Source organism: Oncorhynchus gorbuscha, linkage group LG02, assembly GCF_021184085.1.
Source record: "Oncorhynchus gorbuscha isolate QuinsamMale2020 ecotype Even-year linkage group LG02, OgorEven_v1.0, whole genome shotgun sequence".
Taxonomy (NCBI): domain Eukaryota; kingdom Metazoa; phylum Chordata; class Actinopteri; order Salmoniformes; family Salmonidae; genus Oncorhynchus; species Oncorhynchus gorbuscha.
In genome coordinates this window covers 10216673-10231712 of record NC_060174.1, presented here as the reverse complement: position 1 = coordinate 10231712, position 15040 = coordinate 10216673, and the positions used below count along the sequence as shown (strand labels likewise).

At 40.8% G+C, this 15040-nt stretch overlaps 1 protein-coding gene across 2 annotated transcripts in view; it reads right to left on the bottom strand.

Moving 5' to 3' along the window:
- Positions 1-14589, bottom strand: part of psmd1 (proteasome 26S subunit, non-ATPase 1) — a 53202-nt gene extending 38613 nt beyond the window's left edge. The window contains exons 1-16 of one of the 2 annotated variants that reach the window (XR_006832053.1): positions 14407-14588; positions 13480-13523; positions 13144-13217; positions 12596-12765; positions 12120-12328; positions 11696-11839; positions 10930-11156; positions 10694-10754; positions 10454-10579; positions 10238-10326; positions 9594-9672; positions 9324-9497; positions 8603-8714; positions 7389-7585; positions 4390-4485; positions 3883-3947 (exon numbers count right to left, since the gene is read on the bottom strand). Coding sequence is in view for 1 of the 2 variants with exons in the window: in XM_046300736.1 (XP_046156692.1) it covers positions 3883-3947; positions 4390-4485; positions 7389-7585; positions 8603-8714; positions 9324-9497; positions 9594-9672; positions 10238-10326; positions 10454-10582; positions 10694-10754; positions 10930-11156; positions 11696-11839; positions 12120-12328; positions 12596-12765; positions 13144-13217; positions 13480-13523; positions 14407-14422 (1886 nt within the window). In the remaining variant the exon portion in view is untranslated. Of the gene's footprint in view, positions 1-3882; positions 3948-4389; positions 4486-7388; positions 7586-8602; positions 8715-9323; positions 9498-9593; positions 9673-10237; positions 10327-10453; positions 10583-10693; positions 10755-10929; positions 11157-11695; positions 11840-12119; positions 12329-12595; positions 12766-13143; positions 13218-13479; positions 13524-14406 lie in introns of both variants that reach the window. The other variant, XM_046300736.1, reaches the window with a different exon arrangement.
- Between the last annotated feature and the right edge of the window lie 451 nt (positions 14590-15040).

Below are 15040 nucleotides of genomic sequence, written 5' to 3'. Positions count from 1 at the left end.
GAATGCTGCAGTGATACCTGATGGGTAAATTCACGTCAGAGAATGAGTGATAAGCCTCCGTAAACAGACCCTAAAAACAATAATGTTGCTCGGGAAGATGACATGGAGCCAACGTCCTCAGACACTGAACTACCTGTAAGGAGCCAGGAAGTAATTGTATCCTCTCAGCTAAAAGTTAACCTAAATTCTGTCATCCATTTGATGAGATGCTGATCACTAGGTCATGTTGATAATCCGCATGCAAACCAATCACAGGATCACTTAGAGTGCAAACACTAGAAAAGTGAGGGATAGTTTGCAGCTGATCAATGTAGGTTAGGCTATGCTTTCTGAAGAGTAAAATTACTTCCAAAAGCATCATCTTTGATCATGAATTGCATTTAAAAATTACAAGAGACTACTGAAACCATTGCACAGACCACAAGGGTGGTTCAAAGATTATTCATGTTCCATAGATTTAACTTGGACATGAAACAAATTCTCACATTGCTGAAACTTAAGCACACTTTCAAAACATTTAACTGTGTTGGTTTTTCAAATGACAAATGATACCCAGCACTTACCAGGGTTGAGCTCAATTCAGAATTTTGGAATAGAATCCCATTCAACTCTTGACTTGTAATTCAAATTGTCTACACCCCACAGTAAGTAGAATTTAATTTGATTCAATTAAAAATTCCACTAAGTCATTGAATATGTGTTTCATTGAATGACAGGTGACACGTCAAGACACCAAAGAATATCACTTTTCTGCAGAAACATTCTGTTTGAACCTTAGTGCTTAGAATAGCCAATTAGATTTTCTTAACAAATAATAGTTATATTAGACCCTACCTTATATATTGTGTTTTATATTCTAAAGCCACAATCCATGATTGGTACAAAGATATTGTTTTGGGGTATAAATGTAAACCTATTGACTCCTGGAGAATATCACTCAGAGTGTATAGCCCGATGTGCTTAGAACAGCACGATGTGTATAACCCCCCAACCCCCCCACAAAAAAATAGTAGGCTTTTATTTCTCTGCTTACAAATGTAGACAACCCATTTAAAAAGTATGGGACAATTGCTCTCACTATCAAAACATTTAATTTGTTTGTCTTTATTTTTTGAAGGCCTCAGGGTCAACTTGAGGGTATTTTCCCTATTTTGAACAGAATTTACAAGGCCCAGCGTGTTTAAAAACTAGATTTACCTTTGTTTCATATATATTTCCATACCATGAGGTTGGAATAACACTGAAATTGTGAAAATTATGACACACTAAAAGGGCGTAAGAGCTGTTTGAAAAGACATTCTTTCATTGTGAAAAGTAAATAAGGTCTGAGAGGACAGAGGAAGTGGCAAACATCCTGCTTATCGATCTGTGGCTGCCAACTGACTTATGGCACTCGGTGGAATTGCGTAAACACACACACAGCAGCACGCATCTATCACACAACAGAGCGATGGAGTTTTGGCCTGCCTAGTGACATCACCAGGTGTTAATTAGTTAACAGACCAATAAGAAAGAGTTCCAAACCTCTGGCAATAACAGATCGTTTTCCTATCCCCACGCAGATCACTCCCAGACAGACCTAAAATTCTTGAATGACAAATTGGTCTTTGCTAAGAAGCTATTTTGTGAACATTTAAAATAAATCACAGTAAGGTACTCAAAAAAAGGTGCAACATGAAGAAATTGCTACGCCATTTCCTGGTTGCTAAAATTCTTATAGTTCGCAAAATTTCAGTTTGTGTGACAAAACAAGGAAAATGTAACGTAGAGAATCATTGTACCATCTAAACCGCTGTGAAATACCAAACCCAAAATATTGTATTTTCAGCCGTTTGAAGCTGGTGTACTAAACCGATAGTTCAATGCAAAAAAAACAAAAAAAACAATGGGAAGCATAGAAATAGTGCACATAGAACATATCTGAAAGCAAGTCTTAGACGCAGTAGATCTATAACTCACTTTTCTATGCGAATTTGGTCAGGTCACCCAAAAAGTTACATATTGCAGTTAATTGTTACCCAGAAATGATTTGATATTGAGATAGAAACAACTGCATTGGACCTTTACAGATATTCTCTGGTAGTTTTGAAAGTAGTGCCCGAGCCAAAAGGTAGTCCCTGAAAATTGCATACTACGTCACAAATGTGCAGATATGTGCACCACATCATTGCTCTCTCGCTCTACTGTGTCTTGCTAGCTGTCACTCAAACCCCCACATGGGGGTAAAGGTAGGGAAAATGGCATCACACAGCTTCTAGAAAACAGTCATTTTTAACCTAGGGATTTGGTGGCTAATTGAGGTAAGACAGTAAATGTACTGATAGATTATGCATGTATGAACTACAAACTGACAATCCAGCCCAAAAACGTACTATTTTCCAAAGTATCTGAGCAGGTCTAAGTGAATAATGAAATATAATAACTTAGAATATTAGCACATAGGTTTTGTTTTCCTTGAGCATGAATTGAGTTTCTTGAAAATCTAAAAATAGTTTCAATTGTATTTACATACATATAAATAACGACATGGTTGATGTTCTGTACAAGCTGTGTATTTGTGTAGACTACTCCTAATATCGAAGAGGCATTTGAATGTCCATTAATTCTATTCTATTTCCTTTCATTCAAATAGCAATTCTGCATCCTGTTTATTACTTCAATTCAACAATTTTGAATTTCTGAGGCATTCTGAGCCCGAACTTGGCACTTACTAGGGGTGGCCGTGTATTAATGCACGGACCGGTTTGGGATTTTAATTTACCTTCTAAAACTGTATTTTATTGTTTGGTTTGTTAAATGTGATACGCGGTGTTAAACGTCCATTTTTATAGTTTACTTTGCTATTTGAGTCATCTCTGTCCATGCTGCCCTTCCACACAGACCTAGCCCCACCCCCAGTCACTCAAGGAGCGCATTTGTTGTTCCTAGAAAATGAGACACTTGCGTTCTCTCTGCATGGTCAATGCAGCACATGCAACAATGTTGATGGCAACCATGTTGATGATAACAACGCGGTTTTCACTTTGCTTCTTCATATAAATCCAGTTCTATTATTACACTAGTAGTTTGTATTGCTTACATCTGCAAACAGCTAGTTTGTCTTTTCTTAGCAAGTTGGCCAAAATATTGTTAGCCACTAATGCTAATCACTAGGGAGCTAGCTAATAAATGTACCGAGTCAGAGCAAACATAATTAATTATACAGCCTGATAATACCAGTGGTGGTGTAGACTTAAATCAGCATGTTGTTTGTGCAACAGTACCGTCCACATCAAAGAGGAATACAAGAGGAATTAATATATGCTAGCTACATGAAGCAGAATACAGACAATGTAGCCAAAGATTAAAGGGTCCAAAGCTCCATCTGGGGTAAAGGTTAACCCTACTGTATGCCCTTGGTTACTTAAAACCCCCAAACAGTGTTCAGACAACAAATTCTTCAGGGGTGAAAATTCCACAGGCTTTGGTGAGAACTTGCGAAAACCCACATTCTTAATGGGGAAAACTTAGAAATGTGGGTTAACCTCAGGGCCAAAGATGGGTAACAGCCCCGGTGGCAATCAGGAGTGGAAAAGCCCCATCTATTTGTCTAAGGTCTAGGCGGAAGAAATCTCTCTCACTGTTTGTTTTAACGATCAGGATGAGGGGAGGGAGGCGACATAAACTGCCAACAACACCCATCTGAGGACATACTCCAAAATCATTTGGAAATGATGCCCGGGCTATGAGAGGAATGCAGTCTTTGTGTATACATGTAGGAGCTGATTGATCAGTTAGTTTGGTCTAAGAGACTAGCAGTGGACCAAGAGGCTGAAAGTAGGGGGACCTCTGCTGGGCGGGAAAGGGATTACATAGGGGATACAGGGTTGAATAAGGCCTTACCTGAACATGATGAATCCAATGGACTCCACCGCTGCCCTTCTGACATCATCGTTCACGTCGCTTACCTGACAGGTAGAGAACAATGTATTAATAGCAGAAGAAGAAAAAAAATACAGTAGGGCAATGAGATAACAGCTACTAATAACCATTTTCCTGCCCAAACACCAAACTTCCAATCTGCCCAGATATCAAAGATTTGGGGAAAGTGTATACTTGTTCATAAAAAGCTCTTGTATCACAAGATCTTTAGCTTGTGCAGGCTGCCATCTGTATGAATACCAACTCAACCATCTGCCCCAGTAACATTAATGAATCCGCCAGGGCTTCCTGTACTACCCAGGACTGTATTTCATTACCGCGTTTAACATACCAACACATTTTAAATTTACTGTGAGGTATACTATGGTCTGTCATAACCATACTCCCAATTCCAATACTTCACAGCTGGACTATCCCTACTCTGATTCCTGGTTGTCTGTGTTTTGCGTGAGGAAGGAGAATACTTACAGCCACATGCAGCAGGCGTCTGATGGCCTTGTTGTTCCCGGAGCCACAGTAGGCCATGCCCACTGTGTACATTCCGGAGCGGCGCAGGATGGGGTCCTACAACAAACGCAGTGGCGGAACACAGAGCCTTAGCTAAGAGAAGAGTCTGCAGCAGTAAGGTTGCAATATTCTGGTATTTCCGAAATCCCAGTTGGAAAATTCCCGTAATCAGGAAATCCAGAACCCCCCAAAATAGGATTTCTGGAAAACCAGGGAATTTATTGAAAGTTCCCAGATTTTGCAACCCTAGTAGGTAGTCATGGAAACAATGTATGGTCAACAAAAGGTATACCTCTTATTTGACAAATAACACATTTAAGTATGGGTACTGCATTCATCATTCATACTACGGTTCAGGACAGGTACTCATTGTCGCAGTGAATTGAAACGGATGACTACAGGCAGGAAGAAATCAAAAACACCCACAATAGGCAACAAGGTTAACAGTCATGGTTGCATAGCCAAGGAATTAAAGGAATGAAGGTCAATATATTGGTGGTAGGGGATGAGGAGAGTTTCCGCACCCTTCAACGCATAGCGGGAACCCATCCCCACGGCAGGCAAAGCGAACTAGTGTGTGTGTTAGGGTGGTCCCGAGAAAAAATATATATTTGGGTCACCCGAGAGTAGTCCTGTTCTTTCAACCAATCGATTGATCTAAATGTTTAAACATATTTTTCCCATATTACGTAGTTGAATAAAATCAACTACATACGCACTGCACTGAGCTTGTCTACATAAGCATCTGGTTTGATTAAATAGTTAGACACAAATTACTCAAGTGTTAATTAGCGAGTGCCTGTGTGACTGGTAGACGTTGTCTCCTCCCTACTCCAGCGAAAAGGCACCACAGCAAGTGTTTAATCACACTGCCCGTGCTGAAGCTGCTACATCATTTCAGCCATGTAGTTTTACTTGTTTGACTGAAACATTATCAAAATCTCTAATTTATTTAGGAAAACCTTCCCCTCAATCCTTGCTCTCTTTACGTGAAACATGTCATTAGAGCTGGGCGATATGGTCAAAATCTCACATCCCGATAATGATGCATATCACGGTAACGATACATATCACGATATAGCACATTTTCTGTAAATTCAATGAATAGTAAAATAAACATAAAATTCCCACACGTAAAGGCCTATTTCTTGTTACATTTTGAACTAACTCAACAATAAAAAGGTATTTACTCATATTTGATTATTTCTCTTTTATTTAGAACCTTTGTGCAAAATGTTAAATTAAGTATTTAACTAAATCTAAAAAAGGTAAATAGTTGCGCACAAAATAAATATAGACCTAATATATAAATATTTTGTGGGGGGGGGGGGCTTGCCTGTATTGCATGTTATTTTGGCATTAATACGTGTCACATATGAATTTACATTTGGTACCTTGGGTCGAGTGTTAGCACCAACTCACGAAACCCCCGTTTCTCCACCGTCTAAATTAGGGCCATGCCTTTGCAGATGTTAGTTGTAACGGCAGCTGTTATCTCCTTCCATCTTCGTGGTTCTTTGCCATATGCTGTGCCGCGGCCAAAAGCCTCTTGCAACGTCTTGAGTTGAGGGTTTGTTTTGAGCACTCAACTGTACTTTTTTGGGTCTCATCCGTAGACTCTCTCCGAAATGTTTCACATGATTCTTGCGTAGGTGGTAAAGGAGGTTTAGTGGCGTTTGAGCCTGTTGTCGGGGCCGGACTGCAAAATATTTAGCAGAGGACGGTTTTCTGGTCCGTGTCAGACTTCATATCCAAACCGAGACCATGCGACCGAAGTAGCCCCTCTTTTAGGTATGAGCTCCGTGTCTCCGTGCCACGTTCACTCTCCTCCACGTTTGTTTGTGTTGCAAAGTTCACGCAAAGCGTCGTCCAATTGACGGAAAACATTACCGCAAAGAGTGCGATTTGCGACAACTAAATAAACGATAGAGCATAATATGAAACGATAAACGTTTTTCTATCGTCATATCACCCAGCCCTACATGTAATCATAGCATGCATGTGACAAATAGGGCCTGACCTATAGCCTATCATAATCACATAAATAAATTGGTTATAACAAACTCCGAACACAGTAATGTCGACTGCAAAACGAATGCGGAGGACGTGAAAAAGAAACTCAAAAAGGGTGAATGTTTACTGGTTGCTCAGGAGGGTAAGGGGAAGTCAGATGTGTGGAAGACATATGACCTAGTTGTGGAAACTACTGGAGATTCAGGAGGGTATAGGTGCAAGCGTTGCGTGAGAATATATATATTTTTTTAACCATTTGGAACAGTGTAAACACTAATTAAATGTACTGTTCTACTGGGGAAAAAAATAATATACATACACATACATCCATCTATCTATCTATCCACACACACATCTAAGTCTTTATTACAGCAGACTATTGCATGCAATCATGAATTGCAGTTTATTGTTTAGGCTAATTATTCAATGCTCCCTTTGTCATTTAATTTTAAAACAAAAAATGCTTGATTGCATTTCATGTCTCATTCTGCGTGATGGCATGAACGAATGAATGTAAATCTAATCCTTGTCGAATAGGGTTAAAGCATTGTTCTCAATATGCTGGTAAATTTTGCCATTATGCACATAGCAACGTAGGGAAAGATGCCAATTCTATGGCGCACTGAAGATTATGTTTCAGAACCACAGACAGTGACCATATCCAACACGGGATAAAGAGCATTATTTACACAGTATATTAGCTGTAGTAGTGATGCACTATTATTTTTACATAATATAACCATATACAATTTCACATCTTAGAGTGATGACCCAGTGGACTCCACAATGGATTAGTCCACTGAAACCAGCGTGAATCAAACGAAAGCAAGAGAAAAAAGAAAAAAACTAGACTGCTTGACTAAAGAAATATCGATCAAACAGCCTAACGACCAAACAAAATAAATGGGGTCAGTCCTGGTACATGCATTTCCATGTCCCATTGTTACCTTGTCCCTGCAGAGGCTCTCGATGAGCGTGTCTGCCTCCTCCATGCGTCCGTACATCACCATGGCGATGCCCACGGCCAGGCCGCGCAGGATCTTCTCGTGCTGAGTCTCCTGGGCGTAGCCCACCATGTCCTCGATGGCCTGAGCAGACTTGGAGCCCAGCATGACGAGCCCCAGGGCCAGTCCTGCTGCCTCGCCTGTGAACAGAGGGTAAAAACATGAGCACCGCATAATGGCACCAAAGAAAAGTCCTTTCTAAATCTGAACAACTGGCAGCACAGAGTTGATTATGCTAGTATCACTGATCTCTTGTAAATTGCACAAGCAATGCAGTTTGTTGCAAGCATAGTGTATATCAACAGATATGTCAAGATGTTTTTATTAACTCTAAGGGCTACAGAGATATAATGAACAAAAATATAAACGTGTTGATCCCATGTTTCATGAGCTGAAATAAAAGATCACAGAAATATTCCATATGCAACCGTGACCATATGCATGGTGTCGTGTGGGCGAGCGGTTTGCTGAGGTCACGATTGTGAACAGAGTGCCCCAATGGTGGCGGTGGGGTTACGGTATGGGCAGGCGGCATAATCTATGGACAACAAACACAATTCCATTTTATCGATGGAAATTCAAACGGACAGTGATACCATGACCTATTGTCATGTCATTCATCTGCCACCATCACGTCATGTTTCAACATGATAAAGCATAGTCCCATGTCGCAAAGGATCTGTACACAATTCCTGGAAGCTGAATATGTCCCAGTTCTTCCATGTCCTGCATACTCAGACAAGTCGCTCATTGAGCATGTTTGGGATGCTCTGGATCAACATGTACAACAGCATGTTCCAGTTCCCACCAATATCCAGAAACTTCACCCAGCCATTGGAGAGGAGTGGGACAACATTCCACAAATCAGCCTGATGATGAACTACACGCAAAGGAGATTTGTCGCACGGCATGATCCCGACCTGTTTCCTGATCCACACCTACCATTTTCTTTTTACGTATCTGTACTCCCAGTCGTGTGAAATCCATAGATTAGGGCCTACCGAATTTATTTAAATTTACTGATTTCCTTACAGGAACTATAACTCAGTAAAACCTTTTAAATGGTTGCTTTTATATTTTTGTTCAGTGTATAATAGTTGGCTAAATTTGAACTCGACTAGCACCAAATGCCTCACTGTCTGTTCAGGGTCGTGTACCTGTGACTGCATCGTCCTGGTACAGGTTAGACTTGAGCAGATCGTACACATCCTGCCTGGCTGTACCCAAAGCAGCCAATCCCAGGCCCAGACCTCCACCGTGACGGACAATCTGTGGGAGGAAACAAAGCAAACCAAAACAGCCATCACAGACACGAATATAACTTTGATTTCAACTCAAATGTGAACTGATATCCCCCTGATGGGCTTCGTTGGAATTATTTCCGTATTGCTTAATGCATCAGCATGCTTCAGTTTGACTGGTGCCTAGCCGGAACCAAACGAGTGTGTTCGCTTAATCACTTAAAAAAGACCTACGCTTGAAAAACATGAAAAAAGTGCCAATCGTACTGTTTGTCCATCTTGAGATGCTGTAGCCAGTAGACACTTCCTCATAAGTCAGAATTCATCGAAGAGAACTCAAGAAATCAATTCAAGAAACTCAATAAATTAATTTTCATGTTTTTGCCGAGGAGATCTTAGTCGCGCAATTGTACATCAAATGTTTGATTCAGTATTTCTCAAGTAAAAAAAAAAACAAACGTGTCAAATTGTTTATAATATAAGCACAAACTCTTCTGAACTGTTTCGGCTGGTCATCATGCAGATGCCTTTACACACACATCCGATCAAATCTAAGTAACCAAAGGGGTGGGGTGGGATATGGGTTGATTTGGAATTGATTAAGGGAAATGTGACGTGTCTGCACGTTGCCACTCACATCATTGCTGGCGTTCTTGAGCTGACTGAGCAGGTAGTCGATGATGTCCCCCCCGTGGTTGGCGTGGATTAGCCCGAGGGCATACAGGCCACCTCCCTCCTGGTAGGCTGATCCGGGTGAGGTGTCTTTGGGCAGATAAGTGGCCATCAACTGCAGTGCCTCTTTCTCGTGACCCTGAAAATATGGAGATTATTCAGTGAAACTTTTTTTAAATAAATAAATATCTATATACATGCTTTTATGTTTTAAATAGTTTGCGCTAAAGTTTACCTTGTGAATGACACCAAGACTGGCTGTGGCTGTGAACTTGGCCCAGTTGGTGGCTCTTGCAAGCCACTCCAAGTTCTCTCTGTTGAAAGAATTAATAAAATCTCATCACACAGCCAAACACAGCATTATCCCTTTATATCCCCACACCAGGCTTCAGCCAAAACTATTTTGATTATTTAAATATTAAAATATTTTTTGGGAGAAAATATAAGTAGTTGAATATTGGAATGTATTTAGAAATAAAATTGGGAAGTATAAGCATTTATTAGAAAATGTTATTTAATACAGAGTACATACAAATTCAAATAAGTACTCCGATGCATTTGAACCCAGGTCCTAGGAGTATTTGAAATAATGCATTTGGAAATAAGAGTAGGCTATTTATAGGAATTATTTTAAATACTTCCAGTAGAAGTAGTTGATTTCAGCCACATTATTTGAAAATATTCAGAAGCCAGGTCTGCCTCACACCAATAGAATGTACCACATTACCACCAACACAACAAAATATAAATATAGATATTTTTTTATGTATAAATAGGACTTCCTGGAAGGTATGTTATGAAGTGTGCTGGCAAAACAGAAAGTGATATTCTCTATGTGTTTATGCTATAGCTGGTGATGTTATAGTATAGTGGCTATACCTGAGGAACTGGTCACTTGTGGTCCCCGTATGCATGAAGGAGTTGGCTATGACCGTGGCTGTGTGACACACCGAATTTCGGACTGCATCCTGGATTAGGTAGACAAAGCAACAACAAAAATCATTGTGAAAGCCTTTTTAATAATGCAGTACATGTCATACGCCTATGTAACATGCAATACATAGCCTGTTTAATACTCCTAATGCCATCCTTTACCTTTGTGTTCTTGAGAATCATTAAGTCTGTGTTGTTGTTCCGGATGAGGAACTGCAGATGAAATTCGATGGCCATTTCTCCACTGAGAATTTTGATCATCTTCGCGTTCTGGTCCTTAGGCTCGTCCTTCTATGCAAGCAGAGGAAGGGAAGACCCATTCATTTGGGTGACAAGAACAGTTATTTAAAATTGACAGCTTCTCTGCATGGCCATAAAGAAGCACCAAGTAGAGCTACTCACACTGTCTGCAGCTTTTCCTGCAGGGGAGCTGCTGGCCTTGTCGTCCGTCTCCATAGCGTCACTGAGACATTTTTAAAAACATATTGGCTAAATCAACTTTGTATCACAGCAGGTTACCTGCGATGTGTCAATATAATTCACCTACACCGATCTTACTACATTTCCTTCACATTTTCTCATCATCTTTCCCCAACCTACCCATCTCACCCTGTGACTACAATCTCATCCTCACGCACCTGTCTTTGTCTGGGATGGGTACAGTGCCTGTGTTGGTGGAGCCAGGCACAGCGGGGATGGGCGTGCCCACGGTGCGCAGGTTCTGGATGACGGAGGAGAGGAACTGCTGGCTGGCACTCTCGTACAGGTCGAAGCAGATTTGGTAGGCCATCAGCAGGTTGTCTTCCTTCACCAGCTTCTCCAGGATGTCGCTCACCGCCTGTGGGTCGTCCAGGAAGATCAGGCACTGTGGAGGAGAAAGAGAAGGAGGAGAGACCGAGTTTGAGTGTGATGCATGGTGGTCAAGTGGTTCCTTCCTCGTATTAGTAAGATGGGTTTATTTGATATTGTACACATTTGCAGCTAAAAGCTGAATTGCAGTAATCAAAAAGATATTCAGGTGGGGTGAGGAGGAATGAAGAGCAATAGTCTGTAGTCAAGCCTCAAAGTGACTGCCTCTGCTGGTAACACGTGTGGGTTTGGGCACATGCAACCTGATAAAGATCCACCTCAGACAGAAGCATTGTTAGATTTAAGGTGAACAATATTTATTGGATCTTTTCATTTCATTATGCAGTTTCTCACCCCCCCTAACAATAACATGTGCACGTGACTGTTTATTTTCAAAGAAATTCGCTATTGAATGACTATGTAATTCCACTGGATCAGGATGGTACTGTTTCAGATTGTGAAATCAGATAACTGTCGCACCACCAAACTGCAGGCAGCTGAATGGATATTTAAAAAAATCAGAGCCCAATTTGAAGTGTGCTTTCTCCCCGTTACCTGGCAAACATTGATGAAGTCAGGCTTCTCCAGATTCATGTAGAGCTTGACCAGCACTCGGAGGACCTCGTTGAGGAACTTCTTGTTCTGCATTAGTGACATGCAGACCTTCAGGCTGTAGGCCAGTAGGCCACTAACGTCATTCTGTACAAGACAAAAAGGAAGAGGGTTAGGATCTCAACATAAAATGTAAGTTGTTACTGAATGTTTTATTGTTTTAAACCACAACAAAAACATTTAAATAAAATGTAGGCGAAACCAAAAGTCGTGGATCTGTGGGTTTTCATTAAGCTATTTTAATTTATTACATTAAGTAGAAGTTGCGCCAAATTAAACAATCTGTGGAACCAAAACAGAATGTGTTCAGAAGACGACCTGGAACCAAAACAGAATGTGTTCAGAAGACGACCTGGGAGCCACTGACCGATTCAAGGATAGTCTTCTCGAAGATGTCCAGGCGTCGAGTCTCCAAGGCAATGCCGATGGCCTGCTTGTACTTATGGTCGCCCAGGCAACGCAGGAACATCTTGTTGACGATGCCCTCCAGCCGGGGGTCGATGCTCTTCTTTTCCTCGTCCTCAGGAAGCTCGGCGTTCTCCACCCGCTGCTTGGTGTAGTGATCAATGCATTTGGCTACGGGGAAAAAGACCAGAGGTCATCAAAGAACTACTGTATACCACTGTGGAATAATCAATTGCCATGATTAGTGGCAGGCATCAGTGTGTTGATATCTAAATTAGCAACAGTGGGTATACATAAATTGAACATTGTTGGAGGTGACTGTATGTGATGTAACTAAAAAGGTAAGCCTATGGATAAGCATCAGCATCAAGCCCTTGAGGTCAGTACTAAGATGGAGTACTTGTGGATACCAAAACATGCAGTTGTGACATCACTCACCGATAATGGTCTCCACATATTCAGTGTCGTCTGTGACATTGAAAAGGTCTCCTGCACCCAGAGCGTAGTTCAAAGACTCATCAAACGCCCCGAGGTGGTAGAACACTTTGGAAGCCACCAAGGCAGCAAACGCCCTGCTCCGAAATGTCTCATCTTCATACAGGACCTCGCTGTGAGGAGAGAACACACATTTTTTTTTCCCTTGAGTAATTTCTTTATTCTAATTAAAGTTGCACTATGCAGAAATCGCTCCGCCATTTCCTGATTGCTTAAACTAAATAGTTTGCCTAATTTCAGTTTGTGACAAACTAAGTTAGCTATAGTGTAGAGAATCAATGTATCATCTAAAATGCTGTGAAAAATACTTTACATAACCAAAGATATTGTTGTTTCAGCTGTTTGCAGCTTGTGTACAAAACCAAAAGTTAAAATAAGCAAAAACAGAACATTAAGTGAATTTGGTCAGGTTGCCCAAAAAGTGACATATTGCCAATTTAAACTGACCATGTAAATATTTGTGGCTTTTTCCCCCTCGTTTAAAAACTTACATTTTGTCAACAGATCCCGATATCTCAGCCCAGAAGTCATTGACAATGGAGTTCAGCTTGTGCAGAGCAAACTCCTACAAGCAATTTAAAAATAAAAAAATGTTAAGACACTTTACGCAAACAATAGTCAAGAATAATCATTGCCAAGTCAATAGGAATGTTAGTGGTCACCAAACATGGTCCAGGAGAGCTACTGTCCAGCACTGACTGCTTCCACTAACTAGCTACTTATGATAGTCTTTAATGTTATTGTACAAGGCTTTTCGTCTTCTCTAGGTCCATGGTTGGTGACCACTGGTGTATTCTCACTGGATAACAAGCTTAAATTCATGATACCTTGAGTTGGGGCTCCTCCTCATCCAGCAGTGAGATGATTCCAGCTAAAAATCAAATGATGTGTAGTCAGTTTCAACATCATGGAGAAACCCTGATGTGTGTGTAAACCCTGATGCACTTCAGTGTACGTAACGTAGCAAGCTAGGTTAGACAGAAAACGTTAACCTTCTCATTTATGACTGACATAGAAAAGTTTAATGTGAAGCTTAAACAGGTCAAACGCGAAAGGGAAAATCTTGTCAGTTGTATAACTGAATACATTCAACTGAAATGTGTCTTCCGCATTTAACCCAACCCCTCGGAAATCAGAGAGGTGTCTTAATCGACACATTTCAATTTAATAACTGGACTAAGTCTCCAACTGAACTAAGTCTCCCCTTTCCCTTCCGAGTTTGACCAGGGGCAGATTTAAACTTTGTCGGTTCGGGGATTCGACCCAGCTACCTTTCGGTTACTGGCCCAACACTGCTACTAGGAGCAGGAGTGACTAGAAATCCTAGCCGCTGGTCTACATGCCGCCCGTTTACCGGGCTATGAAAATATTACACTATCAACTAACTAACTACGTTAGTTTGCCAGGGCACAGCTAGGTAACGTCAGCAGCTAACCAACGCGGTCGGTAAATTCCTAGCTAATGTTAGCTAGCCATCTGGCTAACGTCATTGTCCAACGACTAACGTTAATGGCGACTAATAGACATTAAACAATATGATAGGAATAAAGTTATTATCCAGCCACATAGGTAAGTAGCTAACATGTGTTAACGTACAGCAGCTAAATGAGCTAACTGTGAGTTTTAAAAGTCTGTAAACTGGGTAGATAGCTAGCCAGTTAGCTATGTGACTCAGCTAAATCAATGGATGCTAGCATGCTACCGTTAGCAATCTTTTACAAAACGCTGACATTTGCTAGTATGTTACTGCTTACCGGCAGACGTTATCATGGTTGGTTCTTTATTCTCCCCCTCTTAACTCCACGAACCCAGGTTATACCGTTTCAGTTAATGACAATGAAATTATAAAACATCAACACCTTGAAAGTACAGTAGATGTGTCAGTTGTCCACAACAGCGGGACACTTGTCTGTTGAAAAATATTTTTGGTTCAATAATGAAAGCCCCCTTTCCAAAAACCCATAGTTAGGTATACCTAGATAGTGCCTGATGAAATTACAGCTCGTCGTCATTGTCAATTATTTAATCTCATCCTGATTCTTGGATAGGGGTAGGAAAAGTGATGAATAAAATCATTGTAATGGGCTGTATATTTTTTATTCTTAGCTAGAATATTTAAAACATCATTTCGGTATTTATTTATTTATTTTTATCCACAAACCGGCTTCTATTCTGCCAGTCTCGAATGAATCAGTTATTTTACCTGTCCTACACACGCTGTTTTTCTGCCCCCTAGCGCCCCTTACAGAAAAAAATATTACAGCTTTGAAACTGCATTCGACTGTGGTATTTTGGAGACAGAAATAACATAATAAATATCGGAGTTGTGTCGGTTGTAGATCTTTGGTTATACGAAGGGAGTATCCGCTTGGTACGGTGCTGGCGCTA